We start from the raw sequence: 25300 nt of genomic DNA, 5'->3' as shown, positions 1-25300 counted from the left end.
GTAAGACAATTTCAATAGCAGGTTCCAAAAAAGTTTTCTTCCTGGTCACCACCCACCATACCTCTGATGAAGGAGTGGGTGGCAGGAAATTGAAGAACTTCAGCAGATTTTTAAAAAGCATTTTACTCTAGTATTCACTCCTCCAAGAGGACCAGGATGGTTTGCAATTAATTACAAAAACAACAACAAACAAGGCAAAATCCCTGTGACATGATTTCTGAAGATAAGTCCTGCTTATCTTTGTGACCGTGTCTTTCCCTACGAACCGGCACAGGCTCTTAGATCTGCCGGGGAGGCCCTTTTCTCGCTCCCGCCTCCGTCACAAGCACAGTTGGTGGGGACGAGGGAGAGGGCCTTCTTGGTGGTGCCCCTCCCCAGCTCTGGAACTCTCTCCCCAGGGAAATCAGACTAGTCCCCACCCTGTCCACATTCCGTAAAGACTTGAAGACATGGATATTTCAACGTGCCTTTGAACAATAGGTCAGCTTGTAATTTATCACTACCCAGTCCGAATTGTTTACTGTCCTGGCTTCCAGCACTTTATTCCCATTCCTGGTCCTATTGTCCTGCGTTTTGCACAAGCCCTTCCTTTTCCCTTGCAATAGTATTTATCCCACTTTTTGATCTTCTGATGCTCATTGATTTATTTTATGACACTTTTATACTGTGGTCTTCACTGCTTTTAATTATATTGTTGTTATGTGTTTTGTTTTATTTCTTGTACACTTATTTTTTGGGCTTGGTTCCCATGTAAGCTGCCCCAAGTCCCTTCAGCGAGATGGAGATGGGTTATAAGAATAAAGTAGTAGTAGTAGTAGTAGTAGTAGTAGTAGTAGTAGTAGTTGTTGTTGTTGTTGTTATTATTATTATTATTATTATTATTATTATTATTATTATTATTATTATTGAGATAGCAGAAAATAAAACAGAACAGCGCTTGACACCTAGATAGTCTGGTGTAAGATCTGCTCTTTCCTTAGAGGTCTACGCCTTTTAAGACTTTAAAGCTTTCCACGAGCACTCTTGATTTGGATTCAGTAAGGAAAAGCAGTCAATGATATTCTTTCAATATCTGCATTTTGTCCCTTGCAGTCTATTTCCAGTAAAAAGCTTTACAGCTGCATTCTTCAATAAATGCAATTTCCAAAAAGCCTTACATACTACACACTGCTCTTACCGATTTGTCTAGCCAAGATCTTACTAGAACATTGATATCTTGAGTGTATTTTTGGCAGAGTAAATTTTAATAAACAAATAACTGTAAGCAAGGACATCCTGTCTAGGAAAAGGCATGCCAGCCCCATTTGGTATAAGATACTTTATGCCACTGAAGAAACCTGGACAACTCTTGTGGTGCTGTTGAGCAAAGGTTTTAAGAGCTTACTCTGCCTAATGATATTGACTTGTACAGAAGTATCTAAGCATAATTGTGTGCAAAAATAAAAAGAGCAATCCTGCAGCATCAATATAAGTACCAATCCTGTAGTTCCCCACCATCAAAATGTTACCAAAAATGTGCACAAATCTATGCTGGCTGCTTGCAAATTTGGGGAGAAAAACGACTCATTCTTGGCCATATGCTTAGCTTAAGAGTGTCTTTTGACCAATTAAGAGGTTGGGGGAAGAAGGCATTTGTTATATTCTTATACAGGTTGCGCACCCCTCCTTCAAAAAAAAAAAAAAAAGAGAGAGGTAATTTATTCAACAAGTCTACCAAATAATCTTCATTATGTTCACAATCTTAGTTAAGGTAAATTCATATCACTACAGGGCTATTAATTCATTGCAACTCATCCCCCTCCAAAAAAAAAAAATTGGACCACAGTGAAAAACAAGTATAACCTTACATATGCAAAAGATAAAAGTACATAATTTTAAAATACACTCTTTTTGATTTGCTCTCTGAAAAAAATTAGTAGCCCTCAATTGTAAAACGTTCAAAACATGGAAACAAAACAACAAAACAAAACAAAGCAAAGTGAATGGATTGGCAAAAGTCTCTCTTCTCTTTTATTCCACCTTTTTTTCCAAAAATATTTCCATTTTAATTACACAACTGGATTTTGAGCTAGACTGACTAATCCAAAATTACCCAATTAAATTTATAACTGAGGGAAAAGTTAAACAGGGGCATCTCTGGTCTAAGACCAAAAACTCCATTAAATAGACTGCAGGGGTTCACTCATCATTGTATGGGATTGTTGTGACAGTAAGCTATTAACTTTCTCCTCTGGCTTTCAAATATACTGAACTAAATCTGACCAATCATTTACTATACAAACTTAAATGAATTTGATAATTCTTTGGTTCAGTGAGAAAATCTGTTACACAAATGCTATCCTTTGCTTTGTCATTCTTTGCAGACATAAACTTCAGTCAAATGAAATAATCGCTGTTGTGAAATGCATCACAGTTGCATTATTAAACTAGTAAAATAAGAACTCTAAAGTGCTTTAGCAAAAGTAGCCATGTCTATGCTGGAAATACTACAGTAGAGTCTCACTTATCCAACACTCGCTTATCCAACGTTCTGGATTATCAAACGCATTTTTGTAGTCAATGTTTTTAATACATTGTGATATTTTGGTGCTAAATTCGTAAATACAGTAATTACTACAGCATTACTGTGTATTGAACTACTTTTTCTGTCAAATTTGTTGTATAACATGAAGTTTTGGTGCTTAATTTGTAAAATCATAACCTAATTTGATGTTTAATAGGCTTTTCCTTAATCCCTCCTTATTATCCAAGATATTCGCTTATCCAACGTTCTGCCGGCCCGTTTACGCTGGATAAGTGAAACTCTACTGTACTTAAATAAGTTGACATAACAGACTTACACGAGCTCATGTATGAAAAAACAATCTTTTCCTTACTCAATGAAATATGTCCATAGTTTGATCAGGCACACAAAACGGTCTTGATATTACTTATTGCTGATCTGACACAAATATGAGTTGTTGTGTTTTCTTTTTTTACCTGGAAAGGGTAATCTTTAAGTTCTTGGGCATAATTCGTGATCATAAGGGCTTTCTAATATAAATACTTTTTAAAAATGATTAATGTTCAAACAAACTGTGTGAAGCTACTCCACCCTTTTCTGCTCAATGACTCACCAATAGATGGTTCCCTTTTAAATTTAAGGTATGTTCTCCAAACTTTCTTTATTACATTTTCAATCACAGCAGCTTCTCACCCCCTTATATTGGAAAACACCTATTTCAATTTTTTTACTGTTGAAGCAACAAGGCTGCTCTTAAAAAGCAGGAAAACCTCTCATCTTTAGAAGGCTCCTCACATTCAGTAATGTGTCAATCCTGGTTCTGTAACAGCCAGCCATTTTGAAAATATTTTTATATATCAAAGATTGAAATCTACTTGCTGATTTTTTTTTCTCACTGCCAACCCTCCACTACTGCTTACTATTTGTATTCTTGTGTGTTTTCAAGTAATGTCTTACTTAGGATGACCCTAAAGCTGTACACATCACAGAGTTTGTTCAGAAGGGGTTTGCCTTTGCCTTCTTTTAAGGCTGAGAAAACGTGACTTGCCCAATGTCACTCAATGGGTTTTCATGGCTGTGAGAGGATTCAAACCCTGGTCTTCCAATGTTCCAGTCCAACACTGAAACCACTCCACCATGGCTCACTATTGGTATAACCATTACAAAATACAGGAAGCAGTAATTATAAAAAGGAGATGTTACTGTAATCTATTAAGCACCCAAATTCTTTATTTTTTATTTGGCAAGTCACAGCTAATAGAAAACCCAAGTACTTTGACTTCAGAGGTTTAGTGAACCTTTACCAAATGTCTTCAATCTTTAACCGTTTCACATCATCAAACATGATCATGGTTTCAACAAGAAGGTCATGTTGAACACTATTCTTTATTAAATACAATCATCTTCAGCTCAGTTTTGTGCTTCGTGCTGTGGTATAAACCACATCCTTACTTAAACCTGGCACCATAGCACACATGTTCATTTCAAACTTAGGTTTTCTCTTTCTCTGTTTAACAGTTAAGAAAATTGTTCTAAGATAAAGTGAAAATGATGCAAAACTGTGAAGCGCAAAATGTGTGTTTCACTCTTTTTTAAAGAGTCAATCTTCAAATCCATGTTCATTTTAATGTAAAAGATATTCTAGAAGCCCTTATATCTGAAGTATTTTTTGCAGATATTTCAGTTAAAGAAAACTGTTGCTCCATATTCACAAAGAAATTAACATTTTTGCTTTTGCGTTTTTTGTGTCATCTGATAATGTCTAACCTGGTGTAAGAAAGAGTGGCTGTTCTGAGGTTGGCTTCTAATACTGATAGATAGGAAAAGTTGTAGGCATTTAGTTATTTGTTATCTAGTTATTTGTTGAGCTCAGAATTTAATTGCATTTACATTACAAGGGGGGAATTAGCTATTAAATTCACGCTAAATTGTTCAAATGCAAGCCTGTATCTTATCAAAATGAAACTGCAAAAAAAAAAACCCATAATTTTACTCATGGTTTACCATCTCATTTCCGCTTTAAGGTTTGGATAGATGTAAAGAGATGCATGTTTTTGTAGACCCCATACGCATAACTGGAAATGTTTCGATTTTCCCTTTCCCCTTTGCCTACAATAACATTTTCTTAAAACTCCACCCTTCTTTAGTTGACTGATTTCCACATGAATCTTAAATGTCTCATGTTTTAAAACTACAACAACCACTTCCCTGTGTTTGGTAAAAACACAAGGAGAATCATTTTGATGTAAAGATCACTCTGTTTCCATATTGCTCATAATACTTCCTGGTAGTCTTGATCTCATAACCTAGTCATTATAATTCTCCAAACTTGAAAGACAAATAATAACCATAAAATGGGTTTTTAAAAAATCAAAGAGAACTTTAGTAAAGAATCAACTGTGTAATTTAAAATGCCCTTTTCCCTATACACTATATCTTATTTAAATGATTCATAATTTCATTCTAGAATTAAGTGAACACTAAAATTCAAGTCGCTTTAGTTAAATATAAATTTGATTAAGTAACCTACTGATGTTAAAATTCACTTTCATATCTTCAGCTTCTGGGAACATTTTTTTCCTTCAAGTAGATATATTATGCATATATTTATGTGCAATTATTTCATAAATGGCATCATTCCAGTCCTTTGATAGTGAACCTTCAATTACCATGAAAAAAGAGGGTAAGATGGTCTTTGAAAAACATTCTTTGACCTCTCTCATGTGACCTGGAAACCAGATTATAGTGCTTGGTACCAACAGAGATAGTGTTTGTTTACATCCAACACCACACATTTCTGCCTCTCAACTGGGCTACCTTTACCTGTCTTTGAAATCCTGCATCCTGCCAGAGACAGGCACCTCAGAAATAAGCACCCTGAAGAGCTATGGAAATTATAACCAAATCTACAACTTTGAAGTTGACATGGAAAAAGAGTCTTTCTTTTACATCTGTTGGCATTTGATCCTCATAGAAATCTTCCTAATTGTGCAGCTTTCTTGTGATGGTAACAGCATCTCTCTTCAATCTCTTGGCACTTTTTGGACATTTCAAAGTTAATTTAGCTTTCCCAGTAATTTTGTCCTAGTTTTTTATGTACAGCTGTTTCTTTCCTGGACCCCCTTTCCCACAAGGGCACCTAAAATCCTCGTATTGAGAAACTAAGACCATATTATCTCACTCTCACAAACAAGTACTCTACATCAAATAAGCAATGATTTTAGAAGGCAGAATGTAAGAATGCATTTCACAAAGCAATGAACATAAATATTTTCACAAATATATGTTAAAACAAAGGCCATGAAAAGTTGACTGACTTGCACATGAACTGACAATATTTGCTGCATGTACTACTTTTAAGAAAAAGTCAAGTCCCATTCAATTGTTTCGTGAGCATGTTACTTTAAATCTACAAAGAAGAGAGTGTTCTAGTTCTGCCCCCTTCATTCTCGCTTTCCTCAAAAGAAAACATTTGAAAGAAGAAAGCCTCTTGTATTATGGAGGCTCTTTGTGTAAGCAGGAATGTGAACAATCAAGATTCTCACTCATCTCCATGATGAGAAGAAATTCTTTTTCAGATATATGTTTCATGTGAGTAAAAGAAATAACAGAAAGGGTGGGGTGACTAGGCTCTCTCTTCTTTGCATGTTAGAACAATACGTAGTGACTTTGCATATTAAAAATATGTGAATAGATAAATCAGATAAATGCTGAATTGCAAGACACAACAGCAACATGATGAGCTGTACTGTAGTTTGGAAAATGGATCAAAATAAGGTTTCTCTCCCAAGTATTCACTATCCAACTGTACACAGAAAAGGAAACTACATAAACTAAAGATTATAAATATTCTATTTTTCTCTGAGGATTACTATTTTCAATTAATGTGCCTAGAGAGCTAAGAGCATTGGGATATTCCCAATTAGAAATTACTTTTATGGATAATTAATAGACAAGCTTGTTTTTTTGGTTCAGAGGAACACCACCAACAAATGAATACACATGGGACTACTGACTGTATGTTCCATAGAGACATATATAAGAGAGCACTCTAATGCAATAAATAAGCGATAATTGGAGCATCACAGATTACTCAGAATCATAATGGGAATACTATAGATATGAGCTCTTGTCTCAACATTCTGCCATTGTGTTTTTACTAGAACCACAACCCTGCTGTAAATAATCAGATGCAACACCAAATTTCAGAACTGGAAGGATGGCAGAATGCAAACACCAGCATCCCCCCCTAACCCAACCCTTTGTCACTGGGGCAACTGTAAAATATTCCTAAAATGAGATTGCTTACTAGGTCACATTTTTTTGCCTACAAACTGCCAAAGAGGAGGAGGATGAAGAAGTTGCTATTTTGAGGAGGGGAGGGGAGCAGAAATTCCTAACAGCAACAGGAATTTCCATGGCAGGATATTTGAAGTGTCTTAGAAGAGTTATCTGCAACACTCAAGAAACCATATAAAGGTAATCCTGGAATTATGCCAACCTCCCTATGTGAAGTGACCTACATTCAATCTAAACTGCTAGTGCCAACTGGATCTATTCATTAATTTCTAACAATTGAAAGATTATTAACCATGACTTCCTGTGAAGCTCTTGCATGGTTGGAAAACAGTCTGCAGTCCTTACCAGCTATGAGGCTATGCAAGGCCATCAAAAGCTTCTAGTCAGCAACTGAGATGAAGGCAATAAATTGCAAAATTGCCAACCATGATTTTTTTTGCCACCAAGAAGCAAATTTCGTTCAAATATTTAGTCTAGTTCCCAGATGCAAATTGTTGAAACAAATTTAGAGATAACTGACAAAAATCTCTCACTTGCAATGGTGCTTAAGCTTTTATTCGAAACATTATCTCTTTACAAATCATAGAAATCAACAAAACTGTATTTCTTATTTTAAACCATAATAAAATGCTTTTCACAGTGAATGTTTCAGCTAAATTTCAAATGGCAAGAACCAAATATATGACTCAAAATTCAGCATTTTGGCCCATAATAGGTACAATAACAGTGACCAAAACTTATTTTTAATCCTGAAATAAAATCTCAAGATTGATTGGTGTTGAATAGAAAATAACTGAATGCCAAATATTCTCAAATGAAACACAACAGTCCCCGCTTATTTTTCTTTCTCTGTCACAGTCTTGTTATTTTACTGGATCCACAACAAAACAACCATCAAGACATATGTAACCTTTGATTAAATTGAAAAGGTGAAATCCACTCTTAATCCCAACTAGAGATGTCCCAAATATGGTAGGTAAACATTTGCTTTCACTGATTCAGCCAGCACACTGCAGTTGGAATATACAACTGGTTTAGCTCATGGTATGCATTACAATAACACTTAGGAATGACAGCTTCCTTGATAGATAACAACCTTAACAACAATTGTGCTTATCTTCATAAGCAACCAGCCATCACCAGTTCCAGAGGCTAGGTTATAATACTGTATGCTACTATCCATGCTGGTACATAGTTATGCACACAATCTTACTTGCTGCATGCATCAGTCCTCACAAAAGGGTATGGATATGGTCTCCAATATGGATTTACCTCCTGACATTGCAGTTCAGTAGCTAGCAGTCAACATGCAATTCCTTTCTTTCACATAGAGAAGAGCACATATAATCCTGAAAATCACAGGTTCTTTGATCATGGACACCTATCTTTACTGATTGAAAATGCTAAATATGTGATAGTCTCATCTGTATTGAACAAGTTGCTATCTCTCAAAACATTACTTGCTATTTTGTCATTTTAAAATCACTAAGACCACAAACACAGCAACAATCAAAATGTTTACAGCCAAAGGAAAGGCATGTCAGTTCTGGATGTGATGATCCATGCATATTGAAATGAACATATCTTCGACATCATTTGTTACAAACTGAAAGCAAACGTTTGGAAAGATTTGTGACAGATATTTTGCTTACTGTGAACTATTCACAAGTAATGTTCATCACAAAAGGAAAAACAAATGCAGCTCACTACAAACAAAAGGGACAAAGAATTTATTCCATAGACTGAAGGAAAGTAGAAACAAATAATCTTTCGTTTTACGTGTTTACATTTTAGTCTTGAATTTTGTCAGGATGCCTAGGTGCTCTAGTTTCTCATTTTTGTTTGTAAAGAATGTGAAATTAGTTTTCAAAAGCTAAATAGACACATATAAATAAGATCTTAACAAAAATCTGTGAGAATGTGCCCGGTGGATAGGGTTAGATTCAGGCTCAATCATGCTTAGGAGAATGTTTTAATCAGTGGGACAGGTTAGGTACGACTAACATAAACCCTTTTGATTCAAGGGCTCATTTTTGCAAAACAGTAAAAAGGAAACACAAGAATTGTATATTGAACTTGGATCTGAGCTCAAATTCCAGTTTATTTGCAAAGGTCTGTATTTATTAAAAATAAAATAAATAATTATAACATAAATATTCTAAATGCAAAGATCATATATGAAATAAGTTTAAGTCCTCCGTATACAAAAATGCTACAGAAATACAAATTGTAGTCATTACCTACTACTATAGTAGCAACAACAGCCCCAACATTTTTTTTCAAATTAAGAAAGAGATTGGCTAGTGCAAAGAACTAAAACAAAAGATAAAAAAGGAACTTCTGTATTTGTACTACGTTACAGACATTGTCTGTTCACTTAAATGCACTCCTGTACTTCAAGCTCTTGTTCTGCTTCTAACTGAACAGAAGACCATTAACAAATACATTTTACTTGGAAAAGATATTTTGCTCTGATATCCAGTAAACATCATTACAACTGAAGTATAACTGAAGACCTATGCAAAGAAGTATACAAAACAGAAAATAGTTAATAAGCTACTTCCATATCTACCAGCACTTTACCAGTCAAACTACATTTAATTGGAATATTAACTGAAAAAAATTCACTGAAAAGTTCAGTGAACTATATCATATTTTTGCAAAAGTCAGCATAAACAAGAGTTGAAAATCATTCCCTTACAATTATCAATACAAATTTATACTTACTGTTGGGAAGTCGAAATCTATCTGACTTGCTAGGTTTAATATATAATCAATTCGGAACTGGTTTTCTGGATTAGCTAGCTCAACTGGAGGTGCCAGGTTTCCCATTGCTGTGACTATTGTCTGTAGAGAAATTGGAAGGGGGTATTATCAGAAAGGGATGACTTAAGTGATTAATCAAAAAGCAACCATGGAATGGTTGTACTTACCTCTATAGCTTCCTTAATATTGTTTTTAATATCCTGAATTTTCATTTTCTTCTCCCTGTAACCAAGAAAAAATAAATTATATTTCTAGATTGTGAACAGATAGTATTGAAAGAGAAAATGAAGTGTGACTTTGTATTATGAGAAGTAATATTTAATAAGGCATCTAGCTAGCCAGTTGCTTGCCAATGAACATAATAATAATAATAATAATAATAATAATAATAATAATAATAATAATAATATATTCACCATCAGTACACATGGTGTAGTAAAATAACCAAGCAGAGAGCATACAACCGTACTTGTATATACATATACATGCATAATACATACATAAATCTATATCTATCTTGGGATTCCTTTATTTTATCAGTTTTAATCTTGTTTTATGCAATGTTTTGGACATGAAATAAAAAATCTATATCTATACCTATATACATAGATAATACTCACAGGGGACTAAAGAAGTAATACAAATATAAACCTAATAAGACATTTGGACCTGCTGCTGTTTCTAAAGGCAGCCCCACACAGAGCACATTGATGGAATCCCAGTGGGATGTAATTAAAGCATGTGTTACCATGGCCGGATCTGACAACTCCAGGAATGGGCTCAGTTGGTACTCTAGTTTCAGCTATGCTAATGTATGCCTTGCTACCACAAAAAGCTAATAATTAAATAATGATGTACTTTAAGGTGGTGCAAAAATCTTTCAGCTGACAAACTGATAGGTAGTCATCATTGTCTTCACCACAGGAGCATTCAAGTCCCTATTTCTGTCTGTGTTACCATGGCCCTGTGACATGTTCAGTAAACAAAGAGTCTTATTGCAGCAATAAACATATAATCTCAATTTGTGTTTTGAAATGTTTACTAGGTCTATGTTTTCCATGACAATTGTGTACTGGGTTTCCTAAAGACTATGGCATGTGAGTAGTCTGACTATTAACTTTTTCAAATGCAATTTAGTAATGGCTCAAAATACGATGAAGGCAGTGGTTTGCAGAAGTTCTAAGCATTAAAATCATTTCAGCCTGCTGACCAGCAATGTGTTTCAAGGAAAATATTATTTCTGAATAGCAGTTGTTCAAAAAATTGCTAGTTTTTAAAATATTTAAACATAATTTTTCCAGGTCAAATAACATTTTCATGACACCAACATAATAATTTCTTGGCATTCCCACTTTGCTACTTCAAGGATACCTACTACTATGGAAGTGTATGCAATCAGAGGAAAACTGCTGCTCAGGTATGAAAGGGCCAATGCACTGTGCAGAGTAGCTGGATCTTGCGACTTATCCCATCCCATAAAAATTAATTTTCATACCATTACAAATTCAGCTAATGTAAGCTTTTTCAAAATATAGAAAAACTGAGCAAATTGACACACTAAACACACAGTGCTTTTAAAACAAGAGAAGACCACTGAAGGCTTGAATGTAGATCAAGAGACAATCAGTATTTGATACAGAATATGTGCTTTCATGTTGCCTATCAAATTACAGTGACCACATGAATCTCATAGAATTTTCTTAGACAAGAAAAAGTGAGAGGTGCTTTAGCCAGTTCACCAAGTATGGTATGGCCTATAGCACCAAGTATTTGTTGGCAGTCTCCCATTCAAGTACTAACCCAAGCTAACCTTACTGTTTTCAGATCAGAAGGGACCTGTTATATTTAGGATATTTAGGCAAGAACTAGAGCACTGCTTCTTGAACTGCAGGTCTCTCAATCCCAAATGGGATCTTCTTAGCTCAATGTTGGGATCGCAGAAAATTTAGCAACAGTCAAAAGTTTCCGAGTGCGAACTAGAGAAGGGCTTCTTAAATCTTTCCTCTCAGGACCCCTTAGGCCCTAATTGTTTTAAATGTGACCCCACATGTAGGTATACAGAATAGTCATAAAAATCAAACATTTACTGATTATAAATCAGCATATACAATGAATAATAATAAATAAACTTTATTTGTATATCGCCCTCTCTCCCCAAAGGGACTCAGGACGGTTTCCAACATGTAGGGCAAAACATTCAATTGCCAGAAAGAAAATCATACAAACAATACATCAAAATAAACACATTCAACAATATAATTGTCAGGATGTGTCCATACCAGCTTGAAACGAGCTGCTCCATCCACCCCATGACATGGCTGTTGAGAAGGGGAGGCTGGAAGTATGGATAGGAGTGAATATGAGATAAGGATAATCTGGACTGGGGGAAACAAACTGTAGGATGCTGGTGAGAATGGAATGTAGCTAGCGGGAGGGGGCATGGGTCAGCAGAATGATATACAACGAAATTGGCAGGAACTATTCAGAGATGTCTTTCTATTGCCAGTAGTAAGAAGGAAAATAAAGCTGTATCCAAGGATTTGCCTTCGTGAGCGTGCTTTTATTCTGAGCGTCCTGATTCTGACAATAATAAACCTAAAGAACTTTTAAAAACTAAAAAAATCTATATAAATAAAAATGTTCTGTCCACTTGTAGGACCGAGTTAACAACAAAATCACTGGACCAAATGCCTCCAAATTTGGCCACAATGCACCAACCCATCCAAGGTATGTCCTTCACTAAAAAAAAAAACCAAAAAAAAAAAAACCCAAGAAACGAACTGGCCTATATCTATTTTTCACTTTCCCCCCTCCCTTTTCGGCCCGAATGATATGCTCTCCTCTTTTCCCTTCACTCTCTGCACTTGCCCTGAGGGGGCCTACTGTGTTTACAGCTGACAGGGGAGCCCGGAGCATGGAGAAGAGAAGGTAGAGAGAGAGCAAGCTGCCAGGGCTGTTCTTCTTGGAGGGGCTTCCCTCCCTCCTCACACACACAGGAACACATAGACCTCCAATCAGAAACTGGGGGGGCAAGGGAGGGAGAACAAGGAAGAGCCATTCTCCCCCTGGCTGCCAGTCAGAAGGGCAGGCCCTGCCCACTTTGTGTCATAGCAACCTCCTCAGCCACAATGGCGCCTGGGGGATAGGTAGGGTTCACTTAGGTCTCTTCCACACTGACTATAAAATACAGATTATCTTATTTGAACTGAATTATATGGCAGTGTAGACTCAAGGCCATCCACACATATAACCCAGAATGCCTAGGCACATAATCCACAGTATCTGTTTTGAACTGGATTATCTTGAGTCCACACTGCCATATTATCCAGTTTAGTGTGGATTTTATAGAGCTGTGTAGAAGGGGGCCTCAAGATAATCCAGTTCAAAGCAGATAATATAAGATTATAAATATAATATATAATAATTACTGTGGTATAATAATACAGAACAGTGCAATCTCAAAAATCAGGACAGTAAATAAAGAACAACACTCTGAAAACAGGGGAATTCCAGACAGGAAACAATCAGGGCCAGCTAACACCTCCCAACAATGGATTCCCCCAGGGAGGAATCAGACAGGCTATGAAACTACAATGCCATTAAATGCTAATCAAGGTGACTAATTGCAGCATTCCCTCTTGGCTCCAAAGAGAAGAGTACTTTCACCCACGCTGGACATTATTCCACAGGTATATAAACCAGACTAGCCTGGCTGTTTCCTACCTAGGGAAATCCATTGAAAATGAACAAAACCTGGCTCCCAGCATTAAAAAAAACTCTAAAACCAGGACAGTAAATAAAGAACAACACTCTGAAAACAGGGGAATACACTATTGGAGGGGTTTGAGACAACTGATTCACCATAGTGGGAATTCAAGTTTACCCTACAACACAGAGACCACACTGAACCCCAGAAGTGCTGTATCTAGACCAAACCTGCCCAACATTTTAAGTACAGTAGAGTCTCACTTATCCAACATAAACGGGCCGGCAGAATGTTGGATAAGTGAATATGTTGGATAATAAGGAGAGGTTAAGGAGAAGCCTATTAAACATCAAATTAGGTTATGATTTTACAAATTAAGCACCAATACATCATGTTATACAACAAATCTGGCAGAAAAAGTAGTTCAATACACAGTAATGCTACGTAGTAATTACTGTATTTACGAATTTCGCACCAAAATATCATGATATATTGAAAACATTGACTACAAAAATGCGTTGGATAATCCAGAACGTTGGATAAGCGAGTGTTGGATAAGTGAGACTCTACTGTACTGATGGAGTTTGTAGGCGTTAACCAGGTGTGATGTGAGCTGGAGTTCACACACAGCCTTATGCATTTTGTACATACAGTAGAGTCTGACTTATCCAAGCTAAACGGGCCAGCAGAAGCTTGGATAAGCGAATATCTTGGATAATAAGAAAGGACTAAGGAAAAGCCTATTAAACATCAAATTAGGTTATGATTTTACAAATTAAGCACCAAAACATCATGTTATACAACAAATTTGACAGAAAAAGTAGTTCAATATGCAGTAATGTTATGTTGTAATTACTGTATTTATGAATTTAGCACCAAAATATCATGATATATTGAAAACATTGACTACAAAAATAGCTTGGATAATCCAGAAGCTTGGATAAGCGAGGCTTGGATAAGTGAGATTCTACTGTATTTCCAAGCATATAACATATATTATATACAGTAGAATCTCACTTATCCAACGTAAACGGGCCGGCAGAACGTTGGATAAGCGAATATGTTGGATAATAAGGAGAGATTAAAGAAAAGCCTATTAAACATTAAATTAGGTTATGATTTTACAAATTAAGCACCAAAACATCATGTTATAAAACAAATTTGACAGAAAAAGAAGTTCACTACGCAGTAATGCTATGTAGTAATTACTGTATTTATGAATTTAGCACCAAAATATCACGATGTATTGAAAACATTGACTCCAAAAATGCGTTGGATAATCCAGAACGTTGGATAAGTGAGTGTTGGATAAGTGAGACTCTACTGTACCACCACTTCATTACTTTTTTTTCAAAACCAGCAAACTACGCCACAGCAATGCATGGTTGGGCACAGCTACTATCATCCTAAAATACCAAAAACCCGTTAAAACACACTTGAAGTAAGAATAAATATTAAAAACCCATTTCATTGTAGCTCCATTAGTAAAAGGTTCAACAAACCAATGGCCAGGATTGCAAAATGATAATGGCCAAATATAAAAGGGTTGGGCTAGGGATAGTGCATCAATGTATCATAGGGTCTGGGAAGTAGACGAAGTGCAGAACAGAGTGTGCTATCTGATAACCTAGAGACTGGGCCTAGGAAATAATCATTCTCTAAAATTTGCTGGAACATCCAGGTTTTCGGATCCCTATGAAAGGAGAACAGTATGGGAGCTTGCCTAATTTCCCTAGGGTATTTCAGAGACAAGGGGCCACCACAAAAGAAGGCTCTCTCTCTCGTCTCCACCAACCGTACTTGTGACAATGGAAGCAAGCAGAGAGCCTCCCCAGCAGATCTTAAAGCCTGTGTCAGTTCATGGGAGGAGATGCGATCACAAGGATAGGTAGGGCCCGAACCGTTTAGGGCTTTGTAGGTCAAAAACCTGCATCTTGAATTGGGACCGGAAACTTATCGGCAGCCACTGGAGCTGATTTGATTGGGGCATTGTACGTTCCCTATAATTTGCTCCAGTTAGAAGTCTAGCTGCTGATCTTTCTACCAATTGCAGTTTCCAGGCCGTCTTCAAAGGCAGCTCCACGTAGAGTGCATTACAATAATCCAGTCTGGATGTCAGCAAGGCATGGACCACTGTGGCCAAGTCCAGCTTCTCAAGGTACGGTCGCAGCTGGCACACAAGCTTTAACTGTGCAAAGGCCACTGCCAACACCTGGGAATCAAGCGTAAGCGCTTGAGTCCAGGAGGAGGCTGTGGACTTGTGTCATCAGGGGGAGTGTAACCTTGTCAAGCACAGGTTGCTACCCAATATCCCGATTAGCCTCACAAGTGACCAAGAGGGCCTCTGTCTTGTCTGGATTAAGCTTCAGCTTCTTGTCTGGATTAAGCTTCAACTTCTTCCAATCCATAACACCTGCCAGGCACTGGTTCATGATCCGGAAGGCTTCCTTGGAATTCGATGGAAAGTAGTGGAACTGAGTGTCATCTGCGTACAGATGACACTGAACACCAAAATGAAACCGCTGACCTCACCCAGCGGTTTCATGTAGGCGTTAAAAAGCATGGGAGATAGAATGGAACTCCACAGGTCAGGGGTCTGAATAGGTATCTCCCAGCTTCACCAACTGAGTACGATCCTCCAAGAAGGATACCATGGTGATGGTATCAAAAGCTGCTGAGATGTCCAGGAGAACCAACAAGGACTTGCTTGCTATGGCTGATTTTCCTTTTATGAAGTACAGCTGAAGCATTTTCTGCAGAATTCACTTAAAACAGATCTGTTTAAATGTCTAGAACAGCCACCTAGGTCATGTCCAGAAATGTTTTACTGTTGCCAAATTCTTTGGGGCCCCAACATGAAGCTAAGGGGTTGGGACTCACAGTTGAAGAAGCAGTCATCTAGAGTATGGCCAAGTTTTATTGGAGTATTATGGTAGAGGGAATAAGAATCATTCTGAAACTTCCTCTATTGCACAGCTATATTTGACCAGGCCTGCTTTATTTTCTTTTAACACTAATCTAAAGGGACAAGCAATATAATATAGACCAGATTTATTCAGATGTTTCTATTCCTAAAATATTCGCCAGAACACCTCCCCCCCCGAATGTGTTTGACTCAAATGCTGAGGTGCACCCATATGAAAAATATATATTGTAATGTCTACTTCAACTAGCATTGTACCTCTTGTAACTCTTGTACCTAGTAGTATCTGTTAACCTTATTGCAACAATGATCATACTCTTGTTTTGTTCTCTGATCTATGATCATGTTATTAATATAAAAATACTATGTAATACAAAATATCGTAATTATTCAGTATTAATGAACTGATCAAAATAACAATGTATCTTCAAATTGTATACAGTAGAGTCTCACTTATCCAACGTTCTGGATTATCCAACGCATTTTTGTAGTCAATGATTTCAATACATCGTGATATTTTGGTGCTAAATTCGTAAATAGAGTAATTACTACATAGCATTACTGTATATTGAACTACCTTTTCTGTCAAATTTGTTGTTAAACAAGATGTTTTGGTGCTTAATTTGTAAAATCATAATGTAATTTGATGTTTAATAGGCTTTTCCTTAATCCGTCCTTATTATCCAACATTTTCACTTATCCAACGCTTTTATTTTTCAGTGATTGGGTTTTTTTTTGGGGGGGGGGCAAAATTCTGTTCGCCTACACTTGAAAATTACCTAGGGCCGGCTCTGTCTCCACCCAAGAAGTAAACGTCTTCTGATTTCCTGTCTGCATCTGCAGTCATTTTCACGCCTAGAAATACAAAGTCTGACACTGCCTCCACATTTTCTCCCTCTATTTGCCAGTTATCAAACAGTCTGGTTGCCATAATCTTGGGTTTTTTATGTTTAACTGCAACCCAGCTTGTGGACTTTCTTCTTTCACCTTGCTTAGAAGACTCCTCAGCTCCTCCTTGCTTTCAGCCACCAGAGTAATATCATCTGCATATCTAAGGCTGTTAATATTTCTTCTATTAATTTTAACTCCAGCCTTGGATTCATCAAGCCCTGCACGTCGCATGATGTGTTCTGGATACAAGTTGAATAGGCAACGTGAAAGTATGCTGAACTCCTTTCCTAATCTTGAACCAGTCTGTTGTTCTGTGGTCTTTTCTTACTGTTTCTACTTGGTTGTTATACAGATTCCTTAGGAGATAGACAAGGTGACTCGGTATCCCCATACCACCAAGAACTTGCCACAATTTATTATGATCCACACAGTCAAAGGCTTTAGAAAAGTCAATAAAACAGAAATACAGTGTTCCCTCACTACTTTGCGGTTCGCTTTTTGCAGATTTGCTGTTTTAAGCTTTTTCAATAAACTCTAAAAGAATATTATAAATCATAAAAAATTACAATTTATAGCCTAAGGAAGCAAGGAAGGAGAAGCTGAGGGGAGATAAAAGGAGCCCAAGCGGCAACGGGAGGAGAAGGAGGCGATTTATCAACACATGATTGGTTGATAAAGACTTAAAATGGTGTATAACTACTAAAATAATGTATAAATGTTAAAATAAACATAGCTTCCCTACTTTGCAGATTCTCACTTATTGCAGGTGGTCCTGGAACGTAGCCCCTGCAATAAGTGAGGGAACACTGTAGATGTATTTCTGAAACTCCCTACCTTCCTCCATTATCCAGCAGATATTGGCAATTTGGTCTCTTATTCCTCTGCCTTTTCTAAACCCAGCTTGTATCTCTGTCAACTTCGCTCCATGTATTGCTGGAATCTACCTTGCAGGGTCTTGAGCATTACCTTACTGCCATGTGAAATAAGTGCCACTTACGAAAGTTTGAGCATACTTTAGCGTTTCCCTTTTTTGATTTTTTCCAATCTGACGGCCATTCTTGTGTTTTCCATATTTAATGGAATATGGCATGCATCACCTTGTAGCATCACCTTCCAAGATTTTAAACAGCTCAGCTGGGATCCTGTCGTCTCCTGCTGCCTTGTTGTTAGCAATGCTTCTTAAGGCCCATTCAACCTCACTCCTCAGGATGTCTGGTTCTAATTCACTCACCACACCATCAAAGCTATCCTCTATATTATTATTCTTCCTATACAGATCTTCTGTATATTCTCGCCACCTATTCTTGATCTCTTCAGCTTCTGTTAGGTCTCTGCCATCTTTGTTTTTGATCATGCCCATTTTTGCCTGAAATTTGCCTCCGATGTTTCTGATTTTCTGGAAGAGATCTCTTGTCCTTCCTATCCTATTGTCTTCTTCCACTTCCATGCATTGCTTGTTCAAAAATAGTTCCTTGTCTCTCCTGGCTAACCTCTGGAATTGTGCATTTAATTGGGTGTATCTCCCCCTATCGCTGTTTCCTTTCACCTTCCTTCTTTCTTGGGTTACTTCCAGTGTCTCAACAGACAACCATCTTGCCTTCTTGGTTCTCTTTTTGTTTGGGACGTACTTTGTTGCTGCCTCCTGAACAATATTGTGGACTTCTGTCCATAGTTCTTCTGGGACTCTATTTATTAAATCTATTCCCTGAAATCTTACTTATTCTTCACCTCCACTGTATATTCTCTAAGAATATTAGTGAGATCATATCTAACTGTTTTCCCTAATCTGATTTAGTCTGATTCTAAATTGTGCAATAAGAAGATCATGATCTGAACTAGTCAGCTCCAGGTCTTGTTTTCACCAGCTGGAAGGATGTATGCCATCTTTGGCTGCAAAGGATGTAGTCAATCTGATTTTGGTGTTGACCATCTGATGAAATCCATGTATAAAGCCGTCTTTTAGGTTGTTGGAAGAGAGTGTTTGTTATGCACAGTGAGTTTTCCTGGCAAAATTTTATCAGCCTATATCCCACTTCATTTTGTTGTCCCAGACTATGCTTGCCTGTAATCCCAGTTATCATTTGACTACCCACCTTAGCATTCCAGTCTCCTGTAATGAAAATAATGTCTCTTTCTGGTATGTTATCCAGTAGGTGCTGCAGAACCTCATAGAACTGATCTACTTGTTAGTTTATTCCCTTTAAACCATTCATTTTAATTCCGTTCTTTGGACCATCAGATACTGCTTCCTCCATAGACTGTAGCTTTCTAACAGTAGTAACTCTAAATTTCTTAGCAATAATACAGTAAATACAACATTTTAGAAAAACTTCCTGACCCTACCCCAGGTTAATACCATACATCACATTGTACTATCAAAACTCAAATAGTAATCTAGTTGTATGTCTGTCTTAACATTCTTCTTCTTTCTATTAATGATTTGCAATCACTAAACAACGTCAAAAAGCCAATCTTTAAATATTCTACCGATATATTCCGCAAAAAGATTTCATTTACTTTGAAAACCTTGTACTTATTTATCTTTAAGAAGACAAGTTAGTTTGTCCAATTCCACTAGGCTAAAAGGTTTGGCCAACCATTCAATCATAGATGGAATAACACTTTCTTTCCAGTGTCTGACATACACTATTCAGGCTGCTGCTGTTATATTTTGAAAGAAAACCATATTTTTCTTACTGGTTCAAGTTCAAGTTCACTTTATTACAGACAATGACCAGCTCATAAGAAGAGGGACACAGTCCCACACAACACATCAGGTCTAAGGGTCGGGAAATTTAAAATTTTAAAACTTCAAAACTTTAAACCTCTAAAACTTTAAAATAAATGCATTGCCAGGAGGACATCAAGAGAGGGAATTGGGGTGCTCACGTGGCACAACGAATAGTCAACAGAGGAGGGAGCAACACCCATACTATAATTAAAAGACTATAATCCCAATTTCCTGCTAGTATGAAATCTTGATTTGCACTAGCTTGTGCTATTAGTCATCGACTGCCGTATTTTAATCGCTGCTGAGCAGAACTTGGCGACATTATAAGTTATAGCCGAGTTTCTACCTGAAAATAAGCAGGGACATGTAAAATTGTCCAGAGCACCCTGGGTGCTTGTATAGCCATGGCTTAATGAGGCAGGATCAAATATCTCTATAGAACAGGCACTGAAGAAGCACATGTTCCATTGTCTCTATGTATCCTGAGTCACAGGAGCACAGTCTCTCGGTGTATGGGGTCTTCTGGTAACAACCTTCCAATACAGCAGATGGGAGGGCCTGTCAACGTCCCAGAGTGAACGCCCTCCAATGGCTGGAAACCTCTAGTGTTGATAGATATTTCTTAAGGGAGGTACAAAACCTACTGACTCCATTGATAATAAAGGATGGGGCATTGGCTAAGTTGAATTGTCGCTCAATGTCAGTTATTCGTTTGCTTAATCAGAAATTTGGCTTGGTCGTAGCCCATACTGGTTAACAGTCCAGGAGAGAAGCCCAAGGATGAAATTTTGGCTGCTACTGCTTTTTTCCATCTGGACTGAAAGTCATCCAATATAGTAAGAGGTGCAAGACCAAGGGGTGCGAGGGATAGCCTAAGCCAATAGTTCAGTATAACCACCCACACCCTGGCCTCGATTCTCAGGAAGCCAGTCACCAGACGTAGGGTAGTGTTGGAAATACACCTTGGTACCTGGAGGGCCAATCTTAAGAATTTAGACTGCACACTCTCCAATGAGGTGCAGTCAGAAAAGGGGCCTAACTGGGCACCATATAGAAGTTGTGCAACTGGCTTGGAATCAAAAAGTTTGAGTGCTGCGGGTATGTATGTATCTTGACCTGAGATATTTTAGTATAGCAGACAAGCTCCTTTGAGCAATTTCAGCCACATGGTCTCCATGGGCTTTTCTGTTGCCGGCGGATTGGAGGAATATCCCCACATATTTGAAGCATGGGACCTACTAGATTTTATTTCCATCTATATTCCAGATGTGAATCTTGGGTCTTTTGGCAAACACCATGATTTCAGTTTTTGGGTAGTTGAGTTGCAATTGGTTCACACTGCAATATTGTGCCAGAGCTCTCAATGCTCTTTTAAGCCCAATAGATGTTCTTGAGAAAAGAGCAGCATCATCAACAAAAAGTAGGGTGGATATATGTCTACCTGCCAGTCTTGGTGGGTGCAAGTCCATTTTAAGGAAGAGGTCTACCATGGAGTTGATGTAAAAACGTTAAATAATAATGAGGCCAGAATGCAGCCTTGTTTTACACCTTTCTCTGTTCTAACAGCGTTGGTGAGGTGGCCTTGAGGGTTGCATTTAATTTTGAGAGGCTCTTTGTGAAGCTGACAGATAAGATGAAGTAACTGTCTATAGACTGAGGTGGTTTCTAATTTTTCCCATAGCTTGGTCCTAAAGATGGAGTCAAAGGCTGCTTTAAAGTCTTTAAAGTCCACATATAGTGATGTTATGCTATTGGTGGAATGTTTTTCTATCAGATGTTGGAGCACTAGGAATTGATCTATGGTAGATTGGCCTTCCCTAAATCCAGCTTATTCATCAGCTAATATGCTTTCTTGTTCTATCCAATCCTGTAGTTTCCATTTTAGGTGTTTTGCATATATTTTGCTAATGGTGTTAAGTAGGCTGACTGGTCTATAGTTCGCTGGGTTGTCCCCTTTTCCTCTCTTTTTGTAAATGGGGACAATAATTGCCAGCTGCCAATCCTTAGGGATTTGACCATACTTGTCAATGCAGCTAAAGAGTGATGCTAGAATAGGTGGACAAAAGTCCAGATTATTCATGATGACTTCTGAAGGAATCAAATCATCTCCTGGGGCCTTCCCTTGCCTTAATTGGCTGACAAGGTTCTTCCATCTCTGTCAATGTGACCAGAGGCCATGAAGGAAGATTTTCAATATCTAGGGTTAAACTGGCATTCCCAGTGGAGTGATTCATGTATACGTCCTGGAAGTGTGCTTCCCAGGTTCCTGGGGGAATATATACTTCCATGGAGGGGTGGACATAGGATTGTGTGTATGATGTAATATGCCAAAACATAGCCGAGTCTCTGGCTTGGACAGCATGGATGAGCCGTACTCAATTGTTTTTTGTTGTTTTGTTTTTTTGTCTTCCCTTTTTTTCCGAGACAACAGGAGCCTGTAGCATCTCTTTTGATGAAATAGCTCTTGTGCAGCTGTTGCTGAGTTATTGGAAAGAAAAGCCTGGTACATGGAAGCGAGTTATTTTTTTTAGCATTTATGCATTTCTTGTTAAACCAGGGCTTGGAGTGGTGTTGATGTTGTCTCTTTGTTACTGTGTTGGTGCATATTAGTTGCTTCTAGAGCTCTTCGGTTATGGTGTTGTAATTCCCTAAAAGAGCACTGGGAGTTGTAGAAGATGTTAAGCCGGTCCTTAGGTTCAGTAACTGTTCTGAAGCCAACAGCTCAGTAACTCTTTGGTTCAACCCTGGAGTCCATTTGGCTCGACAATAGGTTTTTCCTGCTGAAAGCAGGAGAGGTTGATAGCAATCCACTATTTCTTGGATGGGGGTGAATAGTTGGAGGTGGATTGGAAAATGATCACTATCGAATTTTGGCATGACTTCTAGGGATTTAGCATGTGGTCAAAGATCCCTAGAAATGCTGATATAGTCGATGGCACTCATTTTATATCCAGAGAGGAAGGTGAATTCTGCTGGGTGGTCTCCTTCCAGAGCACCATTTAATATGTGTAGGTTGAGCCTGACAGCTGTTTGAGCCAGGCATAGATCTGCAAAATTCAATTTCTGATCCTTTGATTATCGCATAAGGAGGGGTATATCTTAATCAGGCTTGGGAGGGAAGAGTCTTATGGCATCTATAAAGCAAGATGTCATTTGGGCCCATCCTAGCATTGAAGTCTCCTACCAAAATGTCAGAAGCATTTGGGTTCTGCATTATGAGATCAGCAACATATATTTCCAAATCGGACCACTGGGCTCTGGTCTGTAATTTCCTCTTCAGTGGGGGCATATATACATTAACTACCAGCAGCATGTGATGTGGAAATTGGATCAGCACTGCCATTGCACTCTTTTTGGATGGAGGTAGGGGTCGAGTGCAGACACATAATGAGGTGGAAACCAGGATCCCTATTCCTCCTTTAGTTCTCCCGCATTTTGCCCCTGGCTCTGCCCTCCCCGTACATGAATGGAATCCGCTTAATGTCAGTTCATCCACTGTCCAGGTTTCCTGGATTAGTAAAATGTGTTGATGAGATTACTGATTGCTTATATTCTTTCTATTTTAACTGATTTTTTCCTCTTGTTCCTCCTACTCTTTTTAATGTGTTTTGTACATTAAAATAAAGAGAGAGAGAGAGAGAGGAATGATAAAAGTCTGCTGATCAATGAAATATCAAGTTATCGATTTCAAGGAAGTTTTTATACATGTCTTCTTATTTTGACCATATAACATACATGATTATCTTCAGAAAATATGCACAGGAGAAAAAAATGTCCAGGACGTAAGTTAATTTTAAATTTAAATTAAAGAGAAAGGTGGCCGAGTCTTAGCAGGGAATTAGGTTTCAAGGAAATTCATATAGCATTGCTATGTTTGAAATAACTAAGAGGGGTGGGGATGGATCCTGTATATTTGGTATTGAATTTAGCCTTATGTGGAGGCATTTGACCCCAGTTTACACATTCTGTCCTTTCCCATCTACACATCTTATACAGAGAACTAATGAACTGTAGTAATAGGTTTAGGAGTTGGCTAACTATACAATGACTACAAGTCCCCAATTCAATTATTGGTTAGTACAGTAGAGTACAATAGCCAGGCTGCAGTTAAACATCAAGAAAACCAAGATCATGGCAACTACACCTATTGATAACTGGAAAATAGAGGGAGAAAACGTGGAGGCAGTGACAGACTTTATATTTCTAGGCACGAAGATCACTGTAGACTGCAGCCAGGAAATCAGAAGACGTTTACTTCTTAAGAGAAGAGCAATGGCCAACCACGATAAAATAGTGAAAAGCAGAGACATCACACTGGCAACTAAGGTCTGCATAGTCAAAACAATGGTATTCCCCATAGTAACCTATGGATGTGAGAGCTGGACCATAAGGAAGGAAGATAGATGCCTTTGAACTGTGGTGATGGAGGAAAATCCTGAGAGTGCTATGGACTGCCTTGGACTGCAAGAAGATCCAACCAGTCCATCCTCTAGGAAATAATGCCCGGCTGCTCACTGGAGGAAAGGATATTGGAGGCAAAGTTGAAGTACTTTGGCCACGTCATGAGAAGACAGGAAAGCTTGGAAAGGATCATGATGCTGGGGAAAATGGAAGGAAAAAGGAAGAGAGGCCGACCAAGGGCAAGATGGATGGACGGTATCCTTGAAGTGACTGGCTCAAACTTGAAGGAACTGGGGGAGACGACGGCCGACAGGGAGCTCTGACGTAGACTGGTCCATGAGGTCACGAAGAGTCGAAAACAACTAAACGAATGAAGAACAGCAGAGTCTCGCTTATCTGTCATAAGCTGGCGGGCAGAATGACGGATAAGCGAAACTGACGGATAAGAGGGTGGGTGCTCATTTGCCCACTCTCCCTCCCTCGCTCACTTACCAGGCCAGGTCCCAGCAGTGGCAACGACAGCACCAGGACCTGGCAGGGCGAGTGAGTGAGTGAGAGAGAGAGGGGAGGGGGCTTTGCCGCCCTTCTTCGCTCACCCGCCTCCATCCCTTGGCTTCTTCGCCACGCTGGGTCCCGGCAGCACTAGGGCCAGGCCTGGCGAAGGAGCGAGTGAGCGAGCTAGTGTCTTAGCCGCCCTCCTTCACTCGCCTGCCCTCCGTCCCTCGACCCCTTCGCCAGGCCAGGCTCCAGTGTTGCCAGGGCCTGGCCTGGCAAAGGAGCGAGCGCGCAGGGGAGGGAGGGCCTTTGCCGCCCTCCCTCGGTTCCTTCGCCACGCCGGGTCCTGGCAACACCTGGCTCCAAAGCTTCCAGGAACACTGGCTTTATACTAGAACAAAACACAACTCCCAACAAACAACTGAAACTACATATAAAGCAAAGTTGATGCCACCTTAAGAAATTGGCAACTTAAAAGAGAAGCTCATCACCTAGAACCCTAAAAGTGCATTCTAAATACAATTCAACAATCCATACAAAACAACATTAAATTTCAGTTAATGTAATCTGCAACTGCAGGACAGA

The 25300-nt window shown here is 38.4% G+C and overlaps 1 protein-coding gene across 4 annotated transcripts in view; it reads right to left on the bottom strand.

Moving 5' to 3' along the window:
• gnas (GNAS complex locus) overlaps positions 1 to 25300 on the bottom strand; it is a 250385-nt gene that overhangs the window by 73396 nt on the left and 151689 nt on the right. For all 4 annotated transcript variants that reach the window (XM_062978978.1, XM_016997356.2, XM_062978979.1 and 1 more), the window contains exons 3-4: positions 9736 to 9790; positions 9530 to 9649 (exon numbers count right to left, since the gene is read on the bottom strand). In XM_062978978.1, coding sequence (XP_062835048.1) covers positions 9530 to 9649; positions 9736 to 9790 — 175 coding nt within the window. The remainder of the gene's footprint in view (positions 1 to 9529; positions 9650 to 9735; positions 9791 to 25300) is intronic.

Source organism: Anolis carolinensis, chromosome 4, assembly GCF_035594765.1.
Source record: "Anolis carolinensis isolate JA03-04 chromosome 4, rAnoCar3.1.pri, whole genome shotgun sequence".
In the NCBI taxonomy this organism is placed as follows: Eukaryota; Metazoa; Chordata; class Lepidosauria; order Squamata; family Dactyloidae; genus Anolis; species Anolis carolinensis.
This window is presented reverse-complemented; position numbering and strand designations above follow the sequence as displayed.